The sequence below is a fragment of the Fulmarus glacialis genome, unplaced genomic scaffold (genome assembly GCF_000690835.1).
Source record: "Fulmarus glacialis isolate BGI_N327 unplaced genomic scaffold, ASM69083v1 scaffold41428, whole genome shotgun sequence".
NCBI lineage: Eukaryota > Metazoa > Chordata > Aves > Procellariiformes > Procellariidae > Fulmarus > Fulmarus glacialis.
In genome coordinates this window covers 19,435-45,941 of record NW_009227090.1, presented here as the reverse complement: position 1 = coordinate 45,941, position 26,507 = coordinate 19,435, and the positions used below count along the sequence as shown (strand labels likewise).

Here is a 26,507-nt window from a genome sequence, read left to right as displayed (position 1 = left end):
TGTCAAATTCAATGTTCTGCTCACTTAGTAAGCTTAGGCATTTGTATTTGGATGGGCATTTAAATAGATTGTGGTAGCTTTACATTAAGCTAAACCTTGAGAAGTTGGGCAATAAATCTAAGTAGTGCTGGATTTGTTACAAAATCAAGGGCACGCTGAACAAATCTGAGAAGCATTTCCAACTGTTTGAAAACCTGCAGATAAAACAGTATCCCAAATTCAAGGCATGATTTTGAGCCTTTTAATGTTATCTGGAAAAATTATGTCCATCGGTTGAGGCTAGGACTTATGTTCTAGCCAATGGGTCTGCGATTTCCAGGCTCTCAAGTTAGATCTGAGGCTAACAGGATCTTCATCAGTGGTGGAGGTAGCAACAGCTGAAGGAACAGGCTGTGGCTTTTCCAGTGGATTTTGAAGTTTTGTTTCTGAAATGCTAAATTCCATCATGGGCTCTTTCATCTCCACCACAGGTGCAAAAAACCAGTAATGCTAATTCCAGCAATCCAGATTCTATTTCATAGGCAGAAATTAACCCAAAGGCAAGTAATAAAAATGCATACATCATCCCATTCAATTATTCAGCAGTTTTGCAGACATACCGGAAAAAACTAGCTTTCAATATAAAAATTGTCTATGAAACAGTCTAACTTGAATTTTTCTCCATGGATCATAATTCCACGTGTGCTGCTGGATCTGTAGAAGAGGAGAGAAAAATGAGCACTCCATTTCCAGCTGCCTCAATTGGCAGATTGGTTTGGAAATTAGTATATAAACCCCAAAGACTTGTTCTTTGCAAGATTACCAGTGAAGGAAGAACAATTCATACCCATTGTGTATAGTGCGGCACTTTAATTAAGGGTTAAGATAAGGCCAAGCTCATAAAATTGCAGGAACAGTGAGGGTCTTTAAGAGAACTGGAACAAGTGTGCAAGTTTCAGAGTGAGGTTAAGTTACACCAGCCTCACTCAGCAAGGCCTTTCTGTCCCATTAAAATATACAGATTATTTAACAGACCCTCCATGCAAGCCTTTGCATGGTGCAAGCTTACAGTGATCGACCCCAGTCCAAACAGGTGGGAAGAAAGTCACAGAAGTAGGGAAATAGTCAGAAAGATTACCGTGTGTGTGTTGTCCTGGCATCTTAGCTGGTGTTCCCATTTCTTTTTCTTTCTGGAAAAGACTATGGAGCAGTTTGATTTCTTGATCATAGTCCTGCCATTCTGGAACTATACGCATCGCTGCTTGCAACTTGGGCTCTTTGGTCATTGGGTTATTACACTGCAAATAAAACATATGAACTGTTCAGACACTTAATGCATGAAGGAGGTTTATTTACTGAATAAAGGTATGCTTCCCCCTGGTGGAATTAATCAGTTGTTGGTGAACACCACATGCCTGTATTTTAGCTAGAGTACAGCGTAAAGTCTCTTTCCAAACTCATAATAATGCCTCTGCTCCAGGTAAGAGAAATACAGAAGCTAAAGGGAAAAACTGAAGTGCTGAAAACATGTAGGTAACAATACAGGATGAGGTGCCTAGATCTGAGGTAGGGAAGTGCCTCTAAAATTGGTCACTGTATTTTATTGTGACATAAGAATGAGGGAGCCATACTGCACTTACCAGATCAATGGTTTTTGCTCTCTTCTTTGAGGAATCATCACACCATGTTTCACACCACAGCCACTCCTGTGGGAGCGATTTAATTGGCACCTGGTGGATCATGTTGTTAGGCAAATCCTGTTGTGAAGAATAAGAGTTAGTAGCAGTTTCCACAGGGTGCAGAGTAGGAGAAACAAACCCCCGAACCAGACAGTATTGAGAAGTTTAACTTTTGTAAAGAGGTTTTTTTCCAGTGCAAATAAAAAGCGATGAATCAACCTTTCATTCCATTCCAAACAAAGTCCTCTGGGAAAAAACCTGCATATTGCAACTGTTAATCTTATTTTGTTGAAAATTAGTTATTTAGCAAACAGTATTAAAGCAGTAATATGAATCGGGTATCAAATCTATACTGGACCAGTTTGGAAGACTATTCATAATTGATTAAAACCATTGTGTTATTTTTTCCATCCGCCACAGTACAAGCCTTATTTCCATGTTTTTAAGTCACAGTAAAGCACTCTGAGCTGGATAGCTCAAGAAACAAGTACCCAGTTGTGTTACATATTTGTCTTGGAGCATACTGGAAAATCTGATAGTCTTAAGACATTTAAGGGGAAGGTGGTGTTTCCACCCACCAGTTACATTCGATGCTATCAATGCCTGCCTCATTTCAAGGCAGGGCGTAATGGGACTGCCGCTGTCATCTGGCTGTGATTGATTGAAGTTTGACCAGGAAAGGAGAGGTCCCAACCTGCCATCATACCCCAGTAAAACAAAACAAACACAATAAAAACACACCTGATCAAGGTTGGACAGACTGTTAGGATCCTGACTAAGACCCTGATATTGTCCTCTGAGTCGATCTCCAGCTGCTATCTTTCTGAACTTCTTCAGATCCACAACATACAGAGCACTACATGGAGATGACGCAATTAGTAATGACAGTTGACTGATGTCAATGAACTTACTGCAGCCCCAGTAGACCCCAAGATATAATATGCTAAAACAATCTCTTAGCAGCAGAATATCAAATCATCTAATACAAGGCAGGAAAGCAGTTCTAACAAGGTCATGGCACATACAAAAAAAAATTTCCACAAATCTATCTTAGCTTTGCCGTCATGCAGTCCCTTCTTCCAACATTTGTTATTAACAAATGAAGATCTCTGCTTAGTTAAGACTTCAGTTCTTCATCTGTAGAAGTTGTAGCACACTGAAAGTAACTTCAGTGTCCTTAGTGCTTCAAATGGACCATAGGCAATGGAATCTTAAAGAGGCAACAGTAAGCAAAAAGTGGTTCACTGCAGCACTGTATACCTCAGCTAGTTTCCTGCTAATTCTAAGTGGTAGCAAAAGCTTTCCCCCTCTATTTTGCAAAAACTGAATTTTTCAGTACCTGATGTGGTATTTTCTTCCAGCTAAATGACTTGCCCAGTATCCCGATTTCCAGAACCTGTAGCCATCCATTTCTCTTCGACTGTCACAGAATGGAGTATATCCATAAGGAGCACCATCTAGATTGAAATCTCTTAATTCCTTTAGATCTGTGCGCACAATCTGAAGGGAAAGGACATTTTATTTTTATTTGTAGAAGCCTGCCACAGGTTATTTTGAAACGCTGGTCAGGATTTAATTCAAACTGAGCAAACAGTTAAAGGAAGAATTACCTGTTACATGCTGCAGTCTTTTGCATTATGTATATGTAGTACGAAAACACAGCACAAAAGGTGTTTTCTCCCCTGCCCTTAGGGCTGGAGCAACTAAAATAGAGCTTGAAATAATCTGATAGGGGTTGGTTTGACAGCTGAAGTGCCAAATTGTTGCTTAATAAGCAGCAAGAATTCTCACTATACATGAACTCCACTGTGATCCTTTGTATCCTTTCCTCTTGGAAGTTTGCAAACCCTTCAGGGATGAAGGCTTTTTTATGTCTTTTTGACACAAATGTGGTGGCAGTAATACTACTCTAAAAATACCACTCTGGTGGAAAAAAAATGCATTAATATCTCTTTTATAAACAGAGCAAAAGCTGTCTAAAATGAGAACAGTGTAGCTGGAAATTTATCCTAGGTGATACTTCAGCGTAAGTCGTAATGGTTTAAACTGACATGGGATCATACAATGCCAAAACACCTAAGGCATTTTATACTTATGTGTTGATAATCTGTACTTCTCAGTTTCATATATGTTTTTGAGGGAGTATTTTTGGCAGTTCTCACTGCACGTGTATCCTGTACTTTCAAACCTTTCAGTCAGTAAGCACATACAAAGCCTTATAGACACCGTTTGCTTTGCAGAAGGACATGGCTTCGTGCACAAGGGATTTGCCTTCTCGCTCCTCTGAAAGCCACTCAGATCTGGCCAAGTTAAAAGCAGGGGGGTGAGCGGGGGAGAGTGTTTCGTGACTTAGGAAAATACCGTATGTGGTAAGTGATCTGCAGGCTGGGAGAACAGACGAAACTGGAAAAATGGAAGGGTGAAACAAGAATCTATTTGGCAAACTAGCTGGAATCACAATGAGTGAACGAGGAACCAGACAAAAGTAAAAGACAGGCCAACAAAACCAATCTTTGTGGGAACAGGCAGAAAAACCAGCACTCACTAAAGCATGCTATAGTTACAGAATCAACCTTCAGTCATGCCTGCGAAGGGCTCAGACTTGCAACCTTTCCAATAATACAGAAATTGTATTCAAGAACATGGTATTCTTAGAGAAAAGAAAAACAGAAAAAGAAAAAAGAAAAAGATCAAGTAATTCCAACCTCTGTGTTACCTGATCAGCATCCACAAACAGGATTTTATCAACAGCTAATGGGAAGAGCACATCTAGAAAGAGGATCTTGTAACCCCAGATGATACGCTGTTTCTCTGTTTGCTGATGAAGCCAGCGCGGCCATTTATACTGGACAAGCTCATACTGGAAATTATACTTGTCTGCCATGTATGGGATGAACTCCTGCAGAGGGAGGGGGAAAAAAAGTAGCTTATCTCAGTTCTTTGTTCCTCTGCAGGTAAAAGAAAAATGCATTACAAGAGATAGACTTCAGTCCTATAATAAAGCATAAAACATTAGAAAATTAAATACCACAAAGAGTAACTACAGTTTTATTGTTACTTCAAACAAAGACATAACCTCAAACTGAACAATCAGTACAAATTGTAAAGCCAACTATCATAAGACAACTAAATATTTTGGCATTTTTCTCCACACAATTACTTATGATGCATTTTATAGTGATCCACAGATCAGTGTAAAAGAATGCATTACTCAAATCACAAAATTTCACAGATGGGAGAATTATTATTTAGGGCTGTACAAAGCAGTGTAAATGGGAATAATAAAATGAGAGAAAAGAATTGGGAGAAATTTTTTACTAAAACAACTTGGCCCACTGTCAAATCAGTTGACATTCTCATCTGTAAGGCCTCCTCTGACACGGGGAGAGTACAGGTTTAGCCAAGGGATGCTGGTACAACACAGCCATTAGGAAGGGAGGGGGGAAGCATATTGTTGCACCACCCCAAGAGGTGACTGACAACAGCAGAGTCACAGCACAGCCCATGTTTGCAGCAGTGGGGACACTGCCAATTATTTCCCCTTGAGTTTATGTTGAACAGGCAAGATTCTCTAAGAAATGCTACTTCCTAATATTAAATGTTAAAAGCTGCAAATTCCGGAATGTTTTGACATCCATTTACCTCTGGGTTCTGTTTTGAATCCTGCCGTTTGTTTTATGATGTACCACATATAATTGATAAGTTTTTCCAGGTATACTCATGTAGGGCCCATGTCACTCTTTACCATGCACCGCTCATGTACTCTAGTCAGTCGGAAACATGATTTTAATGTCTCCTCTTATGAAGCTCTCTCCATACCTAGTCACAGGCGCCGCTTCTCTGGTAGTTTTTTTTCCTCTATAATCTTTCAACCCTTATGTATTAGATGTAAGTTTATAGCCCTGAATTTCATCTTAAAATCTACACCTTTATCATGCGAGTCACAAAAAAAAAGTTCAGATTCTTTCAAGTATGATTTTCCTAATGTGTGCTGTTCTCTTAAATATTTACGTTCAGCATAAGTCCACTATCAACCTTTCTGTTATTCCTCAAAGCTTTCTAGGCAGAACCACCAGCTTATAGCAACTAGATGCTTTGTCAAAATAGAAGGTATACAGACAGGTAACTGTACATATGTTTACACAATAATATGATGCACAAGTTGTAACTTTTTTTTTTTTTTTAAAAAACTTTTCCCCATGATAGAATAAATTTCTAATTAGTAACAAACCTTGAATGTAGGTGATAAGTAGTTCTTCAGAAACCAAAACTTTAAAGGAGTCTTAGTATGTTTCAGCACAGACAACATCATTATGCTATCAAAAGAAAAAAAATAAAGCATTTACAGGAAAAACTGCCACCCACTAGAGATCAGCTGCATAACAGATTACAAATTGCTGTTTTACATTATTAGACTAACTGCAGTTACGTGTCAGGTAACTGATCTTCACACATGAAGAAAAAGTGGGTAGCTTCAGCCTATTGCAAATTGCTTAATTTTATCTACAAAATTACTAAACCCCTAAATATCTATGTACTTTAACTAGTCAGAGAATATGCAACCTGTTGGCTTTCACAATCCTTTGAGAACAGAAGTTCAAATTACTTTCCAAAGCAATTACAACTTATTCTGTAATTTCTTAACAATACATTTGTATTTGATTATATTGTAGCAAGAAAATTCTAGGACAGCAACATACCATCTGTTAAACTAAGTCTATTTGGAACCTATGAATGTTATGCAGACAAAAGTTCCTCTAATACAGTAGATGCAAAATCTAGAGGATTTCTGAGCTGTTGAAATTTTTTTTTTTTGCTTAATATTCTTGCAAATTCTAACCTTTTTCCTTGTGGAAAGCAGAGCACCTCCACCATTTGAGACCCCCAGATTATAAATTCTGAACTAACCGTAGGAATCTTTCATATAGGTGCCCTGAAGCCACAGAGAATATATTTAGTACATCGTCTTTATCCTGTTTCATATCTTCATTCTTTTGTCCTCCTGTAAATCCCCTGAAAGGACAAATGTGTTTATATAAAGGACAAGATAGTAAGGCCCAGCTATATAGGAAAGAGTCCAACAAAAGAGTGCAACAGATTATAAAGTGCTACAATGTTGGTTTCATATAGTACAACTGTGGGGTTTGGTGTTGTCCCCCCACACTGGTCAGGGTATCCTCAACACGGCAGAGTGCTGCAGACACAGACATGGAAGACCCAATAGCTTATATATGAACATATATTCAATTGAAAGATTGCTGGCTGAGATGCAGCTTCTGGAATGTTTTCAGGCTCCCAGGTAGCACTGGGGGAAGGGAAGGTTAAGCAGGTGCAAAGCAGTAGCTCAGTTCTCTAGAAACAGAGGGGTCCTGTGAAAGATAAGGAGTTAGCAAGACCTAAATTCAAGCAGTCTTAATAGATGGCTGTGGAATATCACAGACCTAACTGTATCATGAAATAGTTTTCCAGTTTCAAGAGAGTTGCAGGTTATTATAGAATTAGTTTTACCATTTGAGAGATTCCCAAAATCCAGATTCGTTCTCACTGGTACCATCACTTAGTAGATCTTCATTCATCATATCTAGTTTTTTCTGAACCTGTAAAGCGTAACATTGCTTTAGTGAGTGGAACCACATATTGGGCAAACAGCTATGGAGTGTTATTTTGACACTGGCGCTGTTTGTATCCATTTGCATTAGGTTACCTAAGCTGTCTGGAGAAACAGCTCAGTAGTGAACTGACATTTTCAGAACGGATTCCAAAGCTGTTTTCAGACACTGAAGGCAGGTTAGTCTAGATGGTTAAAATGCTTTGCTGAGAGGTGTTTAGTGACCATCCTTGATGATGTAGACTGGCACAGAAAAACCCTCAAGCAAACCAACGAAGCCCCCTGCAAAACCTAACACACCTCAACGGCACTTTCTGTTTCCAAGAGGTATTACTGCCCACTGAGACTCCAAGGCAGATACACAGACAAAGCAGCAAATCAGGAGAATGCCGCAGAATTAACCCTAGCACAAGTAAATTCTATGAGGAAGTGTGAACCCGGATCTGTTATAACCATCACTTATTTATCAGTTGTCCTCCTTAAACTTTTCAGCTATGCATTATCTGACAGGCAACCCTAAGAGCCAGTAGATGACTAATTTACCTTTTTTTTTAATGTATTCTCACCTACTCTGTATCAGATTGATAGAAAATTTATTACCAGATGAGTCAAATTTGTCTGTAACAGATAAAATACTCAGTGGATACACTGAATGTTTATTACTAGACATATATAGGACATTTAAAACTGGCTGGTTTTTTCTTAAGTTGTGAGCACAACTGAGTCAGTAAAATGTGAGCATAATTGTTTCTCCTGGGCAATCAAAAGGAACAGCAGCTACATGTCATTCTCGCCTGGGTGAAAAAAACAAAACCAAGTCTATAGATAATTCTCTCCATTATAGATACTGTGATGTGAACTTTGTGCAAACTGCCTCAAATGTATGCTTGTAGGAAGGGATCATCAGGCCTTAATCAAAGTTTCTTTCCCACTATTGGTCAAACAGTCTTTTTTAAGAGCAACTCTAATTTTTAAACTCACCTTCACTTTAATAATTTTGCTCTTGAAGTTGTTGAGAACAACAATAACTTCGCTAGCTTCAGGTGGAGAGTCTGTGCCATCATGGCTGAAAATACAGTAAAATACTGACCTTTACTACAAAGCAGAAATATGTTCTTTATTTCTTCTACACATTTTTCTACCTGGTATTAAACCTTAGCACTGTAAAACAGGTTTGAGACATGCAACAAAGTAACAAATACATGTATTTGAACACATACTTACTGGGGTTTTAAAATTAATTAATTAATTTCATCTCACATAACTTCAGTACAAAATGTAATTTGCTGTTCAGTTCACTACACTTTGGCAAGGGAACTGTTAGATTCACATATTACAATACCTACCTACTTCAAAGGTTTCACAAGAAAAAAATTAAAGTATTTCTTATACTGTCCTACCTGTAGATTCTGTAGATATCCTCAGATCTGCCCTTTCTGAGTCTTAGAGTCCATGCACCAGGATTGGCTTTTAACTGGAAGTAACCCTGTAAAGCAAGAAGAATATTTGTCAGTTTCCAGAAAGTGCAAAGGTAGAAAAGCAAGTTTTTAAGTCATATATTTTGACCCACTGTTTTATACCTGAAAATAGTTATTTGTAAGCCAGCTGATTAACATAACCATAAGGCCTTAAAAAACCCAGAGAACAGAAGAAAAACCCCAAAAGTTCCATTGAAAATCATTGGGTTTTTTTTCCTGAGAGACCAGAGTATGAAAAGGTCTAGCATTATTTGTTAGATGACAGAAAGTCTTCAGGGTGTCCTGATGAAACAGTGCAATCCCAAAGTTTTTTCTGTAAAAGTTTGTCTTCACGAAGGAGTGTATGAATTTCAAAACACTAGCTGGTAACTACACAGCAGTCCACGAAAGGTCTGCCTACAAAACAAAATTTAAATCTATTTTGAAGCTCTACAGACTGGTACTTCAGCTACAGCAGGAAACAGTAACATAGTTTATATGTTACAAGATATCTCTTCCACAGAACTTAAAAAATTACAATGTGAAATTCAAATATTGTGTACAAGCCTTGTTGAAGTTTCAGGCTCCAGATCTAAATATTTTCTTCTGTGATTTAGATTATTACACCTATAGAAGATATAAACATTTGTAGTGGTGCTTCAGTGTCCCACCTGGTTTTGTACAGTGACCCCAAATGCATGCAATTCCATATGTGAACCAGTCTGCTTTAGGGAAAAAAACAAAACAAAACAAAAAGCACAGGGCATGTTCCTCGTCTTTTCATACCCCTTCACAGTATGGACACGGAGCTGAGGAAGAGGATTCCCAGATACAGCATTGTATGCTGTGGTACATACACTTTGGTTTAACTAATTAGAAAAAAAGATACCTCCAAGCCATTAAGCTTTATTCCCCAACATACACACATGCAATGTGATCACATATAAAGTAAGGGTCATTGTCTTTTCTACAATAAGAAATATTACATCATTATAGGATATACTTTGGCTAAGAAAAGGTGCAAAGAAATAGAAAATGAGTGTAAGAATTTTAAAATAAATATTTAGCATCGGTGAACATTTTTTCCTTACTTTAATACATTTAAAGATTCCAAAAATCACAATAGGCAATTTACTCCAGTTTTTCACTAACATTACATATCAAGAAAATATTCCAGTGGCTAACTGCCCTTGCCATAATTTCAGTCCATTACCTCTCTCATTGCCCAGTGTGAACATTGAAAACAGATTGATCCCTTATGCAGCTACCTTATAAAGGCAGCTGCAGGGAACAATCATACGCTTGGATTTCCATCACCTTTTCTCAACTAAATTAAGCAATTCCCATTCTTTCACACTTCCTGTGTTTTTTAGAATGCCTACTATTGCTGCTGACTCTCTCCATTTGTTCCATAGATCTGAAGAAATGGGTCCCAAAACAAGACAACTGTCCACCTAGGCTTACAGTACCAGAGTGGATGGTCTAAGCAGTACCCTGTCTAGAAAAAACAGAACTGTCTGACCTTCCCCGGAAAGAGGTCGCTTAAGAATATTGGCATCATTTTAAGATATTCCCGAAGACCCTTCTCAGCAAGCTGAAGGGAAAGGAGTACCTCTTGAAAAAGGTAAGAGACATATAAGTACAGTGCAAGGTTTTAGACATCAATGTTAGGAATGATGTGGTTCTGATATATTTGCAAGCAACTGTGGAGTGTAAGTAACACCACATATCCGTAGCCCATATGCTAGAAAATACTCAATGGTTTATGCAAGTGATTGTGCTGACTGTAGGACCAGTAATTTGTTGCCAGTTTCAATCGAATGCTTACCAAGTTGGCCATAACAATGGTATCAACAATGACAGGACTGGTTGAAGTTCCCAGTGTAAACTGGAGTCCCCGAGGTGGCTGTCCAGTAGTAATATCATAGCAGTGTCCTTCCAGAAGCAGATACTCCAATTCATATTCTGCAGCTACAATATTATCCACCTGTAAGAAGGAGATACTGCTGAATTCAGCACTAGCTCTGAAGTGCGAATTTTTAGCGATTCAGTTACTCTCTAAAATAGCCATAGTAATTAAGTAACACTTACTTTATTTTACCAGAGTAACTTTATTAAATGAATACCTCAAAAGCCTCAAAGAGCTCAGCTCCTTTGAGTGATGAAATTCACACACATACCATTAAGAGTGTCCCTGACCAAAAAGATTTGAATCTCAACTGGTAAGATGCTAAGATAAGAAAAGGGAAGGACTGTTGCTCTATTTCACAATTTTTTTTTTTTTTTTTTTTTTTTTTTAACATTTACTGGAGAACATAATCAAGTAAGTGATAGGTCTGGCATCTCATAAAAGATATATGATGGGCTCCAGAACTTTGAATCTAAACCTGTTTAAAGCTAGTCTCATCTAATATTTATCTTCTGAAATAAACATTTTGTTTTGCTCTGCATTACTCTTACAGTGTGCTAGGGTACTGTCAGAAAGACCAATTCCTTTTTTCTACACCAAACAAAAGTGCCAAGAAAAGCAAAGAAAAGTTAAAAAAAACCCCACAAACCCAAAAAAACTTGGGTCCCTACCAGGCTAAATTCAGATGTAGCCTGAGGACACTACATAAGCAAAATATTAGTCTAATCTCACAAAGCATCTTCTCTCATTGCACATCTGAATGACAGTTTAATTGCTATAGCACCAACAGACTGCATATTAGGAATTGGAAACTGTGCACCTGCAAAAGTAAAGCTGCTATTTATTTGGAGGCTCAGGATGGTACTTTGAATGCCTGAAGCATTTAATCCCCCTCTCTCTCAGGCTTTCAATTAATCTAAGGCAGGGCATGGGAATCAGAGGCTTGAAATGCATAGTAGTGTCAGACATTTGGTGGTTCATTTATGGCTTTACAGTTAGGTTAAGAGATGAAAAGCAAAAAAAACCCCAAACCCAAGAAAAACAAAACAGACAACAAAAAAACACCACACAACAACAACAAACACCCAATTTCCTAGATTTCTGAATAACTAATACAGGATTAGCAATATCAGACTCTACCACTATACTGCATCATATTCCCAAACAGTATTAGAGAGATGCAAAAGTAAGAGGAGACTAATTATATAATCTTCAGTGAGAAAGTAACCCATGTTTGTAATGACCACAAGGTTGTACAGACTGTTGCTTTTCAAGAGGCCTACTTGTAAAGGGTTTGACAATGTTGTTACACATGCAGCGAACAGGTTTCTGTACTGCAGGAGTCACCTGCACAGCCGGGTGCTGTGGCCTGTCTTGGCTGGTTTTGAAGCCTGAACTTCCCTCTCACCTCCAGGTGAGGGTTGAGAGGTATCGGTGGGGAAGCTTATCCTGCCAGCCCATGCCATACCCATTCTGCAGATGAATAGAGGAGTTCAGCCTCCAGAGCTGTCAGTCTGGTATCTTTTGCGTATGGTGGATTATACATTGTAAAATTACTGGGTTTAATATATATCTGCAGTTCTCCAAGGCTTATTTCAAGGGAAAAGACGATTTGACCGCCTCATTTAACTTTTATTATTTAACATTGCACCCTGAAGTCCAAAATTTTCGACTTTGCATCACACATGGATTTTCTAACTTTTAATATACGTAGTTTTAGTTCCATAATAACATGTTAGTGTAGTGCATTTTATAACCACTTACTAGCCCACTATTTCTAGATCTTCTGAAAACTTAAAGTTAACTGCTAACAGCCAGGGGTTAATAATTAGCCACAGGAGTGTTTGCCAGTAACAAAAGCTGTGAAAATGAACAGGTAGCTAAAACTGGCTTGGTGGCTTCTCAGAGCATGGGAAAGTAAGCAGAATTTACTTACTGGAACAGGACTCAGTTCTTACTTCAAAATTTCTAAACAGAGTTTAAAAAATAACAATCTGATTTTTCGTTGTGACATTAGCTGTAGGGAGCTCTAATCTGAAAGAATTTTTCAACTAATAAATTGAAAAAGTTATTTAATGACCAAAGACTGACTTTATTTCTAGCTCAGGACACTCTGAAATGTTATATATACACACACTCAAAGCATCTGTAGGATCTGCTTCAAGCCTACAGTGTTTTTCAATCTGTGGTTCAGGCATCCATGAGTAATTGAGAACAGCAATCTTACTGTCAGTGAGGTTTACCTGCATCCCTCCTAGAAAATGTTTAGGGGTCTGCAAACATAAAAGCTGTTCTGTCTTTATTAGCATTTTAAAATTCTACATTTCTTTCCCATTACAAAAATAAGCCCTGGAAAAACAACTCCATTTAAATGCAGTAATAGGAACACACTGATTTGTCTTACCTCCTCTAAGTAAATATTATCAAGGTCATATGGCGTTCTGACAGATTCCACCATCCAGCTCTCAGGAGTATTTAAGTTCAAAGTGAACAGTGGAGACTGGGGCATATCCAAAAACTTGGCAATTGGTCCTGGAGCAAAGCTGTTATCTGCTGCAAAAGAAATCTCCGACTCCAAAACATAGCGAAAAAAGCTGAAATTTCAGAAAGAAATATTTCACTCTTGTTGAACTTGCTGGCAGCATCGGCTTTCCCAAACCTCCAATGTCTCCAAGAAGCCCGATACAAATTTTTTATTCCCTCTTGCATACAGGAGGCTTTGTCCAAAGCAACACAGGTTGTTTTGACCTTAGAACAGTCAGAATTTTCATCCTGAAGGACCAACCAGAATGTGCAAGACTCAACCATTAAGATTAGTAAGTTATTTAACTTATATAAATATACACACACCCAACTTGTAAACCAGCAGAATTACCTCATGCTATCCACAGATTCCCAGATTCCCTGGGGCAAATCATGCTATTTTATAAACAAGCTCAAAGCAGTTATTGAGACTTCCTGTAGAACATTCGACCATGTTTCTGTGCTTGCATATTCCAACAGGTTTTTCTTCCTCTCTCTTCTTTTTAACCCTGGCATGGTATTGCTTACCTTTTCAGTGGCATGTCAGAAAGTTTGGACTGGCAGTTCATAAACACTCTTAGGTTCATATTTATCAATTGGTTCAAAACCTGAAGTAAAGTAATGAGAAAAAGACATCCCTTAAAATGCTAACTAGGAAAGCTGACCACTGTTTTTATAGACAAGACCTCAAAAAGGCATGTTACCTGCTCATTCTCAATCCTCCCTTCTCATTATTTGCTTTACCACACCCACCTTTTAATTGATGGTTTTAAGAACAGTTACCTGCTCCCCCACATTGCAGGCATTCTTTCTGGGATGCAGAGACTTTCCTCCTCAAGAACGGAGTCATTGCAAACTAAACCGTTAAAATGGTGAAACTAAAAACTATCTAGACGATACCTAACCATGATCTTACTAGTGTGTAGGATAGTGTAATTAGTTTTTCCACTTACAAATGTATTGTGCAACTCAGATGCACTATTAGAAGGCCATTGGTCACCACCCAGTCAAGGAGGAGGACAAACATTCCAAAATTACAGAATGGAGACAACTTTTTGAAATTGCCATAAAATGCATTACAACATTGTATACATACCAAAAGTAATGGAGCAAGTCTTTGAGCATCTCTGGTCACAGGATCAACAATAGCCACAACATCAAAGTATGTCTCCCCCTCTTTTGGTCTCAGTTTAACTGCACTAAACAGAAGAAAAACAATTTTAAAGTATCAAAGGTATGGATAAACATAGGAAAAACACTATCCATCTCACTCTGAAGTCAAATTACTTCCTAAATGCTGTGCACCTTCTGAAACTAGATAGAGAAAAAAATACATATATACATATATGTGTGTAGAGATATGTAGACAAAATTAATTTCTGGACTATCGCTATACCTTGAAAACTGTCGGGGACTTCCCTATTGGATTTTTTTTTAAGTTAAATGCAACTTAAAACCGTGGGACCGTTAAAGGACAAGGAAAAGCTGAGCAATTGCCAGCAATCCTATACCTGTATCGTTCTTCAAAAAAATGATATTCAATCCTTGCCTCTCCTTTTGGTTGAGCAGAAAGAAGAGCATCCACTTTCATTACCAAGTCACTTGCACTGAAAAGAAAAAGAAAAAAAAAAAGGTTTACAGATACTCAGAAAATGCATGTACTTATCACATTTCTGCCAGTTAGCAGCAAAAGAGAAGACAGACTGAATTCAGATACACAAACTAACACTTCTACTACCTCTCTGCACAAGCTCTGAAGAATTAAACATATTTAAAGGTTAATCCGCCATTAATTTAAACAGGTTGCAGCCCTATTACTGAGGGTTAAACCAAAGGGTTTAACTCTGTAACAAATACAGAACAGCTGGTATTTTAGGGGTCAACCACGCTACAGGCACCACATTCCTGAACCTCACCAACCTCTCTTAGACCTGTAAGTGATTCAGATCAAACCCTTGTTTCACAGCAGTCTTCCCATTTTACACTGCAACTCTAAGAACTAGGAAGCAATCCTGCGTGTGGAGAAACTTTTGAGAGAGGGGTCCTATCATTAAAAGAGAATTACTTCCGACAACTTCTTCCTTTTATTATTCCCATAAATTTTCAGTCTAGTATTTTAAGAATATATTTAATCTTGAAAATGTAAAACCTCTTGAAGGTTCCATGAAAATTGGTTTGTACATCATAGCTTTGCCAAGAAGCAATACTGTAACTTAAAGGTCTGTCAGCTTTTCCTGAATTAAGCAAGTCTCATAGATTTATAGTGACAGCTGTTTAAGTTGTTCATACCAAAAACCTGGTGAAGTCTGCCAAGTTCTACAGTGTTTTCCAATGCAGCAGATAATTTCAAAAGCTTTTGAAAAAACTTTGGTAGCATTCAAACCAAAAACCCACTGCTCTGTCCAAAACTAGCCGATGTTCAAACTATGCCCTCTTCCTCCGCCCTATCACCCTTATTTCTCTTTTCATTCCCAACACAGCAATGGATGCAAAAGTGTTTGCAATGCTGTTAAAACCTGTCCTCCTAGGATTCAGAATCACACAAGATGTCTGCACAAAAGACCTCATGGTTAACTTACTTGACCAGCCTTTAACAGTGAAGAAGCATCATGGCAAAACGTAATGCTAAATATGAGAGAAACTATCTTCTTAGCTATGAGCTCCAGCATACACACGCACGCCTATGGACTTCAGTTCTTTTGAACCTGAAGATGACTTTCTTTTGATTAGCTCACCTCTGTGCTTTTTGCAATAATTATCTAGAACTAGTATTTTCATTTTCTTATCTCTACCTCTTTTCCTACCATTTCTCTTTAAAAAAGTTAAAAGCAGTTTACATGATTTCATAGTACTGACAGTGAAATATATTACTAAAATCATTTTTATATTGATAGGCCAAGCAGCACTTAGCTGAACTGCAAACAGATTCAGAAAGCATACTCCAGTGTCTCATTTTGTTCCCTTCTTTCTGCTTTTAAATCAATACAGTAGTAACCCTACATATGCATTATGAAACCCTGAAGTATCAGAGGTAAATAGTTTAAAACAGCCTGTCAGTTAAAATTTAGCTGCGGGAAAAACCCTCAAGAAGTCTGAAGGCCCTAATATTAATGAAAAGTTAGGCTTCTCTTTCATTTAGAGGAGCAGAAAGGTAATCCGGTGCAGAAAGCATTTTCAAGAATAAATGTAATAATGTGCAGCAGTTTATACCACTTTGTAACAAATCCCAAGCAAAAATAACTCTTCTCTGCATATAGGCATCTTCTCTGTTGGTAAAGCTGTCACCAACCAGAGTCAATTAAACCTTGAATGAAACTTCATCTAGCTCAACACAGCAATGAATTCAGCCAGCCCCTGAGGAATGCATCACCACCCTCATTCTTTATTTTTTCAGTCCACCTGTATCCCTCCCCGACCCCCCAATCCAAGAAATCACTTCCTGAGCTTCTCAGATAACACAGCAGGCTGTTGCCGCCCACACTGCTGTGAACCAGGGACTGTGATCTCAGTGAGTACCAATACATTTACTGTTTCATGTTCCCTTGAACAGTTCTATAGCAAATTCCTACAGACTTGGGCACTTTCCTAGTTTCTTGTCAGTGAGGCTCCAGCTGACACAACTCCGCCAACTTCCATTACGAGGTAACAGACCAGCCACGGCAGGTTGCTACTAGATACAGATAACGAATCAAGAACGATGAACTCCAAGCACAGTACCATAGTAGGGGTTGCCAGTACTCTCAGAAGTACCTCCTGAATCTGGGGGATACAGTTACAGCTCCGTACCTCCAGGAGATCGTGAACTACAAAAAAGCCACTAAAGCACTTCAAACCCAATAAAGTTATTTTACATGTTTCTCCTTTCTCACTTGCCCCTCTGAAGAGCTGAGCCTTGACCACACGAACACATGCATGTTTGTTTATAGCACCTATTCAGAGTGTACTTGATAAAGCTTTCTCCAGGCTACAGAAAGTCACATTATCAGGAGTACCACCACTTTTTTGTAAGCCTCTTCACGTTTACTTACAGATCTTCTTCAAATCCCAGCTGCTGAATCTGCGATTTGATTTTCTGTCCTGATGTCTTTAGTATGATGTTCTCAAGGAGATGGAAGTCATCCTGATTGAACATCTCACCATCCTCTAATGGGCCAATAATCTACAAAGAAGGTGGGATCAGCATTATTAGGTAAGGCTACACTGAAACAAAATTAAAAGATGTATTAAATAAATACTCCAGCCCAGTGTCAGTGGGTATCAACTGTTTAGGCTGATACTAATGTCAATGGCAGCAGAGTTTAAGAGAGAATTCTAGCTATTGAGAGCCAAGAGTCCGAGACTAAGGCATAAAATAAATGCTTAAAATTTTCACTGAGTGCTTGGTTTGCAGAAATCAGGCATATTAAATTACACATGCAATGCTACTTCTTGAGGGGGCAATAGAATACCAGGCCAATTCCAGTAGTCCAGCAAAACTCCAGCAAATCTCACTCCTCTAGCCTTCAGAAGCCTAAAAGCTAAAAAGACAATTCTTGCTATTTTGATAATGAAAGAAATAGAATACTGCAAGTCATCGCTTGAAATTTTTAACCCATTAAAGCATAGAGTAGCCACTGGAACTTGCTTTTTTCCCCCCTAACTAGCAAGCAGATGACAAAAGAAAACAATGCTGTACACTGCTGGGTTTCATTATTTGAAGTGAAATACTATTGTAAGATAATTTGCCTAATCTAAATGGCTATTGTAAAAAGAGCTGGTGGAAGAGACCAAGGCACCTCGATCAGGGCCAGATACAGCAGCATTTTGCCCAATGAACTGAAGCAGCACAATCATTCAAATTTATCATCCCTTTCTGCCCCTGGACTCAATTCACTCTGTTATTGAGAGATCTGAATTTGTACAAAACACCAACAACTAACTGCACACAGTACAAAGAAAAGGTCACTGCAGGTCTGAATAAATCAAACTGGAAGCAGTCCTAAAGACTGCCGAGTCCTAAAGAAGGCTGAGACTCTGTGTCTGATCCCTACACACTGCTGCTCAAGGTCTGCTTCCTTCCCACATGTGGAATATCCCTTCTACTGTCTGCTGATTGATCTCACCCTTCCATTGCTGATCACAGCCCTCTGCCCCTTCTTCAGCTTTAGAACGTCTCTGCAATATATAGCGTGGGACAGAATAAAATCCACCTTGGGAGATTCAAAGGCTTCTTTGAAAATATTGATATCCATACCCTGAAAGAAAAGAATACTTGACATTGAAATGGGAAGAAAAGTACACCTCTGCTTTTTTTAAATGTGCCTTTTTTGTTTCCATTCAAGAACATCTTTGTATTTTGCTAAAATTTATCCTCAGGTCCCTTTTCTTTGTGGTCTTGCCTGTCACCTTCAAACATTATCACAACTTACGATGTGAAGGGCCACAGCCCTAGTAATTGTTGCTACTTAGACCAGTTGTTCCATTCTTCTGTTCTTAAGCGAGTCTTGCCTAACTTTTAAACCTATGTTGAGAAATGTAATTATAATTTTTTTCTCATCTTTTTAAAGAGATTATAGTTCTCTCTTAACCACCCAAGAAACAACTGACTTAAATAGATTCCTGAATCTGCATTCCTTTTGACTTTTTAAAGTTATGTAGCTTTGACATGTATGAGGATTTACTTTTTTTTTAGATGGACTGTTATATTTAGGTAAGTTTACCTTTCAGAGCAAAAACCAAAACCAACACCAAAACCAACAGTGTTCTCTCCATTGTTACTGCATCTTTTGCATATGAACATACTACACTAAAAAATTCATTAGAAGAACAAGCGAAGTACCCTACCTTTGTAAATACCAACAAACATGCTTACCCCAACAGCAAATTCTAAGATGTCGGCTCCTGCCTCTAGTGCCTTTGCAATTTCTTCTTTTGCCATTTTGGTGATGAAGTTCTTGGCGTTATTTGACGTTTGTGTCTGTAGAGCTGCCCATATGGCTTTAGCGACAAGTGTATTCTGGCTATTTGGATCTTCACTAGGATTATTAATCATGCTGATTCGAACATTATTGCTGGATTTCTGTGTTTAACGAAACATGCATTAGGAAAGTTTTAGATTTCAGGTGTGTTTTAAATGAGAAGAGTAAGTCTATTATAATAAACTCTATAGCGGAAGCTTTGTATTTCTTAACCAGAAAATCAGATACCTAATTAGGTAAGTAACAGCACAAGGTTAAAAGGATGAATGAACTAATTTAACATCAAGCATTTAGTCTACGTATAGGCACCACTGTGACAGGAATCTTCTAGATAATACTGTGCTACATAAGACATACAGGACCATGGCCACTGCTCAGAAGTCTGGCAAAACAGTGATTTAGGAGTAAGCTCTCTATGATTCAATTATCTTTGTGGAACAAATGAGACAGGGCAGAGAGCAATGCTCATGTTCATCCCCAAATCAAAACACGGACATCTTCAATTTAGAACCATGGGCTTAAAAGAACATCTTCTCTTTATTATATTAGCATAGTGCCAAGAGGGAATTCTGTCCTAGTACAAGAACGTCAGCAATGTTCCAGCCCCTAGAAATAAGATGAGGCTGGAAATTAGAGACCCTGCAGGGAGAACCAATCTCCCCAGGTCATACAACAGGAAGAAGCACAACCTGTGTTTTTCAAGCCTCTACCTACTGCTTTATTAGCAATGCTAACCTGTTCAAATGAAAACATTACCTACCTGATGTTTAATTGCATCATACAACAATTGCCTCCCTGAAGGTTTATCAAAATCACCAACAATCCATAAAGTAACAGGTCTAACAAAGGAATCATCTGCAATTAAAAAAAAGAGTGGGAGAAATTTGAGGGTGAAGAGAAGGAAAGCTTCAGTTTTTCCCCATTTGGAGGAGAAATATGATGCACATGCAAAGGTTCAAAAAAAGTAAAATTACATAGGGAAGATCTGGATGAAGCTCAGCTATGAAGTCTGGCAAGACAAGAATAATAGTATTGGTATTATATTAGGTTTCATTTACCTCATTCATAAAACCCATATGGGACAGCATGCATCACTGTTTCTATGCTGGATTTTTTTTTTTTGTTTGCTACCTTTTTGATTTAGAAATTATAAAGGAACCTATAAATAACTTAGAGATTCCAACTAGGGTACAGACATACCGCTTCTTCGTATTGAAGCTGTTAGTTCACAAAATCAGTTTTGTATAGAGAAAAAAAGTGCTGAAGCAAACATGCATTTAAACAGCTTTCTTCATTTCCTGCTGGTTCTAAAGCCAACATTATAAAGGAACCAGAAAATTCCCAGAACAACAATATATGAAATGCTAAAGCATGAGTTACCATAGATCTCCTTGGAAGACATTCCTGGTCAAAAAGCAGAAAGGAAAGGGGGAAAGGAGAGAGACATTAATAATTCGATAGTAATCCCAATGTGTATCAAGAAGCTGCAGCACTGTACTGGGCATAACTGAATAACTAAAGTTCAAGTCCAACAAGCAACAAGTTTGTGATAATTTTTTTAGAATAAGCTTTGACTTTTTCTTCCCCTCAAATAGATTGATGCTTTATTTTCATGCTACAGCACTAATTATACTATATATTACCAATTTCATACCATACCTTGAAGGCATCATTCTGAAGACTGTTTGCAAAAACTGCCATGCCGTTACGACTTGGATGTTAACCATTCCTGTTATCTTCCCTCTTTAAAAACTAGCTTGACAATGCTATTTCAGTATTGTTGCTGAGCCAGCAATACATATAACTTTCCTACTATTTTAGAAAATAAATGTGCTACAGCATTACTGTAATCAGATAACAGTAATTAAATATCTTAGGTGACCCAAAACTGTCAAGTCATGGGATTGCAAATTAATGCACACTTTCAAATGAGCGCGTGGAGGTGTAGGTTTAATTAATACTCTACAAAGGGAAAACAAGAAACTTGTTCAGATCTAAGTGACTGAACATGAACCAAGGGCACATACGAGACAGAAGGAGCAATGGGTACATTTAAGGCAGTGCATGCAGATGGCAGTGGCTGGGGAAACTTGTGAGAGTCTAGTAAAGAAGACAGACAGGAACAAGAGGAATTGGTTCAAATGACAGCAGCTTATTGATGATTCCTAACTGAAATGGATATAGGAAAGGCCTGATTAAGCTCTGTATTATGTCTGTGCATGCATTTCTTACACTGAGAAGTACAGCTGAGTTTTAAGACTAACAGGAGACTTCATGTATAACTGTAATAAGATAATACTATCATTGAAAAAGCAGTACATGCACTGGAGCAATAAAAACAGCACAGACCACGTTAGGTGTTGTCTTATATAATGGGCAATAACAATTTTCTTCTAAATCCATGTAACTTTTAATAGTTTTGAATTGTGAGACAGAGAGCTAGAATGCCTTTTGTATTTTTCTAGTCAGTGTCACTGCAGGATCAGAACTCACACTGCTGCATTTCTGGTGGTCATTTGCAATATAGCAAGAGCAGGTTTGGTGGGACTTCGTTATTCACTGAAGGCTCCCCCCCCCTTTAAAGAGGGGAACACGCTTGTTCCATGTAGATGCCATGCCTTATTAAAAAAAAAAAAAAATCTTTCTTTTTAACACTTAGATTGCACCATTACCCACAGGCCTGAACAAGGCTCAATGCGTCTGTGAGTACTGTATATACAGTATATACTGTATACTGTATGTACTGTATATACACTTGGAAACACACATAAGATTAGATTTGGGTTCATAATCCATAACTGCAGATGTTACCTTTCTTTGTTAAGTAGGTCATGCTGTTTGCGACAGCAGCTGTCTTATCTTTGGAATCCAAAGTGGTAAATCTAGCAAAGTCATCAACATAAAAGTTATCTGAGGAAGAAAAAAGGTTTTAGATTCCAAAGCAACTATTCCATGTAAAATTAAAGAAAAATCACTACTATTACCAGAACATTAAGAACACGTGATGCTGCTTTTTATGTCTCATTTCCATGGTTAATATATAATAAGCTGAGGAATATATTTGTGTTGTCTCATAAGTTACATTAATAACTACATTGCATATTTGATATGCAGAAGTCAATTCAAAGAATTGTTCAAGTGTCACTTAGTTGAAGTTAATTTATGTACAGAATATACATTTAAAAATCCACTGTGTTACTATTTTTCAAGCAACTCAACGGTTTTTGCAATACTGTCATTACAGCAGAGTCACTGCATTGGGTGTTAATACATTTAGCCATGAAAAGTTCTAAAATATATGGCACAGCAAATCTTAAATACTTCCAGAGATGACTGTCAATCTCTGCTCAAAAGGTTAGAAATAAGAAACAAGCTGTTGCTTTATACATTTTATGACTGTTCTTGGCTTTTGCTAGCATTGCTAATTTCTCAACTTCATGAGTCATATTCCCCTAAAGATTTGTATAAAATCAAAACAAGTTCCTGTTCTGAAAAACCTGTAGACATTAATGTTGTTATGGTACATAACATCTCCCCCAGCACCAAGGCTAGAACATCACTTGGGGTGCTGTTAATACTTTGCCACTAGAGCTTTCCATTGGGACAGCAAAAGTCTTTGACTCAGATACTTAAGGTTTAATGCAATTAAAAGCATCCCTTACTCATTCCTGTCAGATCTAGGTACTCTCTGTCAGACATTAAGATTCTTGAATTAATTCTTGGAACAACATTGGGCTGGTTCATGATATACTCAACTACATCTTGGTCATTAGATAATTCACCCTGAAGGAAAAAAGAAAGAAGCAATATTTGTTACTTCACATGTATATTTGCCTTAGATAACTTTAAAAAAAACCCAAACAAACAAAAAACACAACAAAAACAAAACAAACCAAGAAATAATGCAAGTTAAGTTGTCTTGTGTATTACGTGTTCAGGGACTTTTGAGTCAGTTTTTCCAAATCTTGTTTCTCTCTAAAGTCATGGCTGAAGTCAGCACCTACCAGGTACACGGCTCGCTGGAAGATGCTTGTGGTTTCCAAGATTTTGTGCATTGTTACAGTTTCTAGGTCATCAGGATCCAGCTGATCTTTTTGAAAAGGCATTCCATTGAACAGCACAACAGGGAGAGGACCTACACCCGTTTGCTCATAGTAACCTCTCGCTGCCTAAAGACAGGGAAAGAAGTAGCTTTACCACGTCAGCCCATTACCACAGAGGTTTGTAACGTTTCCATGCAATATCCACACAAGTCTATTCTAAGCACACCAAGATGTCCTTCCAGCTTTTATATGATACAGAGAATATTAATTTTACACAGTGCATAAGACACTTTCTGTATCTTACATGGAGAAGATGTCCTTGTCTTTCAGAGTTTCAAAGCAAAAAAAGTTACTTCATAATACAGAAGTGCAAAATATTTCATTAAGTTCATACTGTAAATAAATTCATTCCAATGAGCACTTTCCAGTAACAGCAAAAAATGCACAACAGGAAGCAAATGCAATGCAAGCATTGATAGTTGTAACACAAGACAGGGTAGAGGTTTTTTCTTTCTATTTTTTATGAACATGTTTCTTAAACTTGTGAAAAAACATTTACTTGTGGGGGATGGGGTTATTATGTCAAGACGAATTTCCCCATTTCATGGGCAACCACTCCAAAATGCACCATCATTATTGATACTCTGTTATGGACAGAAGTTAATCAGGTTTTACTGTTTAGAGGTTCTTACTGAGGGCTTTCCAGACCTTTTAAGGACACAAACATCACAAAGTTCAGATCACATAAAAGAGTGCTCAGTGTTGTTTTAACTTGTGTCCTTCATATGGAGATAAGCTCTTTCTAAAGGCTTCCTTCCTTATCCAAAGGCTTTGCAATGTTTTAAGATGTGGTTGTGCTGAATGGTGTTAGATACACCAGTTGTAGCAAGGCCTCCAGAATGGCCTCTCAAGTCTTCTGGAGGAGAGCACTTTGCATGTGTTAGGAGTTTCTTGGGCGGGGTGGTTGCTTTTGCTTTGTTTGGGTTTGATTTGGCGTCCACTCTGTAAACTGAAAAGGCCTGTCCTGTCATACAAAAATGTCTGCCTTACTTTTATTGGTTTTGATTTCCTCAAAATGCTTCTCCCTTCACTTTCCTACATCGGAAGATGGAAAGCATGTGTGCATACAAGCGTATTTATACAACCCTGACTGCATTCTTTACGTTTACAGATGTAGGCAGTATCATCTGTGTTACACAGCTATTGTAGACAGTATTGTCATTCTTTCTTTTAGAATATAAGACAAAAATACATAACCATCCCCCTATAGAACCTCAAATAAAATCAGCTTCATCTCACATATAAGTGATCCAATAGTGATCTGCTCTCCCAGTTTTCTCCATACAGAAAAGTATCAACTCTAAAAATAACTTTAAGAAATTATTTGAGGAAGATTGTTGAATGCCTTGTTGTGCTCGTTTTGGCTGGGATAGAGTTAATTTTCTTCACAGTAGCTAGTATGGGGCTGTGTTTTGGATTTATGCTGAAAACAGTGTTGATAATACAGGGATGTTTTCATTATTGCTGAGCAGTGCTTACACAGGGTCAAGGCCTTTTCTGTTTCTCACCCCACCCCACCAGCGAGGAGGCTGGGGGTGCACAAGAAGTTGGGAGAGGACACAGCTGGGACAGCTGACCCCAACTAACCAAAGGGATATTCCGTACCATATGACGTCATGCTCAGCATATAAAGCTGGGGGAAGAAGAAGGAATGGGGGGACGTTCGGAGTGATGGCGTTTGTCTTCCCAAGTAAACATTATGCGTGATGGAGCCCTGCTTTCCTTGAGATGGCTGAACACCTGCCTGCCCATGGGAAGCAGTGAATTAATTCCTTGTTTTGCTTTGCTTGCGCACGCGGCTTTTGCTTTACCTGTTAAACTGTCTTTATCTCAACCCACGAGTTTTCTCACTTTTACCCTTCCGATTCCCTCCCCCATCCCACTGGGGAGTGGAGTGAGCGAGCGGCTGGGTGGTGCTTAGTAGCCGGCTGGGGATAAACCATGACACTTGCTATAGGAAAGGCATTCTGAATTCATCATCGTTACTTTATCTCTCTCCCAGACATTAAGCCCCTTGGTTTTCTTATGAACCATTCCATCACCTTGATTTTTTTCAAGCAACTTTAAATTCTCCAAAAGACTGCATACCAGAATGAAAGCATGACTTATGAGTCACAAGAACGTTATCTTGGTTCTGGTACACATAAATATTTTTTTTTAAATATATATTACAATATATTATGTATATTATATAAAGCTTTGTGCTGAACATAAATACTTATTAAAGTATTACTAAAAGTCACCCAATACGATAACAAAATAGCTACCTGGTTAGTAAGAGAATTGGATCAAGAAATTGTACATAACTGTATTTTCAAAACAGTGTTGAAACAAAAAAAGTGAAAAAAGCTCTATTTCATGAATTCTTACCTTTCTGTTTTGATCATAGGCAGAATCAATTCCCAGAATACTGTTGACTTCCACATAAGGATACTGTTTCTCAAGAACACTAACCACATGCTCCACTTTCAGCTGATCTCCTGTTTTTACTTTGTTGTATATCTGAAAGGGGAATACAAATGCAAGTTTACAGCTGTAACTGTAAACCTTCTGTCCTTACCAAAGGTAAGTTGACCTGTCACCTGTATTCCAGTAACGATAAGGCATTAACAGCCAGATAGCAAAACATATTTTCACATTTATTAGCTGCAATAACAGCTCCTAAGCACTTGTAGCTCTTATAATTATCTTGCTTTACCTTGTAGTCATTCCAGTGAGATTGGACAGAGGTAAATGTCATTTATTTCTTTAAATAATAACTTGCATCTTTAATTAGAAAAGGTATTTGAGGGGGAAAAGCAGTGCTTAGGGGGAAAAAAGGCTCAAGTAAAGCATATCTGAAGAACTGTCCTTCCCTTCAGAACTCAAGACATGTTTATAAACAATACAACAGACCTCACACAAAGTAGGTAACTGTTTCCCTCTTGAAGACACAAGATTTTATTTTGACTTACAAATACATACCAAAAGAAATTAGAATAAAAGTCACCAGCAGTTTAATGTTACAGTATGCCCCAGCTTGTAGATTTGTACAATGTCAAACCACAAGTGAAAATGCATTTACCAGCACCTATATTATCCTTTGATGTGGCTAAAGTACGCAGCAGGAACTGTTCAGAACAAATTATAATATTGCAAGGATATGGCACTTTAGAACTCATTGGCAGAATGAGCAGAGGCAGGATCAGAAAAATGTGCAAAAGTGTTAAGTGTCACATTTAAATCCAGTCTCACTTGTTAAGGTTAGGTCAAAAGCACTTTACGAAGAAACATGTATTGTGTGGTACTGGTA

At 38.0% G+C, this 26,507-nt stretch overlaps 1 protein-coding gene across 1 annotated transcript in view; it reads right to left on the bottom strand.

The window, feature by feature from the left end:
* Positions 1 to 210: 210 nt before the first annotated feature.
* UGGT1 (UDP-glucose glycoprotein glucosyltransferase 1) overlaps positions 211 to 26,507 on the bottom strand; it is a 43,827-nt gene continuing 17,530 nt past the window's right edge. The window contains exons 17-41 of the mRNA XM_009583037.1: positions 25,586 to 25,717; positions 23,117 to 23,281; positions 22,775 to 22,895; positions 21,924 to 22,022; positions 20,493 to 20,516; positions 19,873 to 19,967; positions 19,007 to 19,213; positions 18,258 to 18,389; positions 17,184 to 17,314; positions 14,667 to 14,762; positions 14,252 to 14,354; positions 13,684 to 13,763; positions 13,037 to 13,226; positions 10,552 to 10,710; positions 8,667 to 8,752; positions 8,248 to 8,332; positions 7,167 to 7,255; positions 6,567 to 6,671; positions 5,890 to 5,974; positions 4,375 to 4,557; positions 2,998 to 3,158; positions 2,400 to 2,514; positions 1,620 to 1,736; positions 1,118 to 1,277; positions 211 to 693 (exon numbers count right to left, since the gene is read on the bottom strand). Of these exons, the coding sequence (XP_009581332.1) occupies positions 668 to 693; positions 1,118 to 1,277; positions 1,620 to 1,736; positions 2,400 to 2,514; positions 2,998 to 3,158; positions 4,375 to 4,557; positions 5,890 to 5,974; positions 6,567 to 6,671; positions 7,167 to 7,255; positions 8,248 to 8,332; positions 8,667 to 8,752; positions 10,552 to 10,710; positions 13,037 to 13,226; positions 13,684 to 13,763; positions 14,252 to 14,354; positions 14,667 to 14,762; positions 17,184 to 17,314; positions 18,258 to 18,389; positions 19,007 to 19,213; positions 19,873 to 19,967; positions 20,493 to 20,516; positions 21,924 to 22,022; positions 22,775 to 22,895; positions 23,117 to 23,281; positions 25,586 to 25,717 (2,946 nt within the window). The 3' untranslated portion in view covers positions 211 to 667. The remainder of the gene's footprint in view (positions 694 to 1,117; positions 1,278 to 1,619; positions 1,737 to 2,399; positions 2,515 to 2,997; positions 3,159 to 4,374; positions 4,558 to 5,889; positions 5,975 to 6,566; positions 6,672 to 7,166; positions 7,256 to 8,247; positions 8,333 to 8,666; positions 8,753 to 10,551; positions 10,711 to 13,036; positions 13,227 to 13,683; positions 13,764 to 14,251; positions 14,355 to 14,666; positions 14,763 to 17,183; positions 17,315 to 18,257; positions 18,390 to 19,006; positions 19,214 to 19,872; positions 19,968 to 20,492; positions 20,517 to 21,923; positions 22,023 to 22,774; positions 22,896 to 23,116; positions 23,282 to 25,585; positions 25,718 to 26,507) is intronic.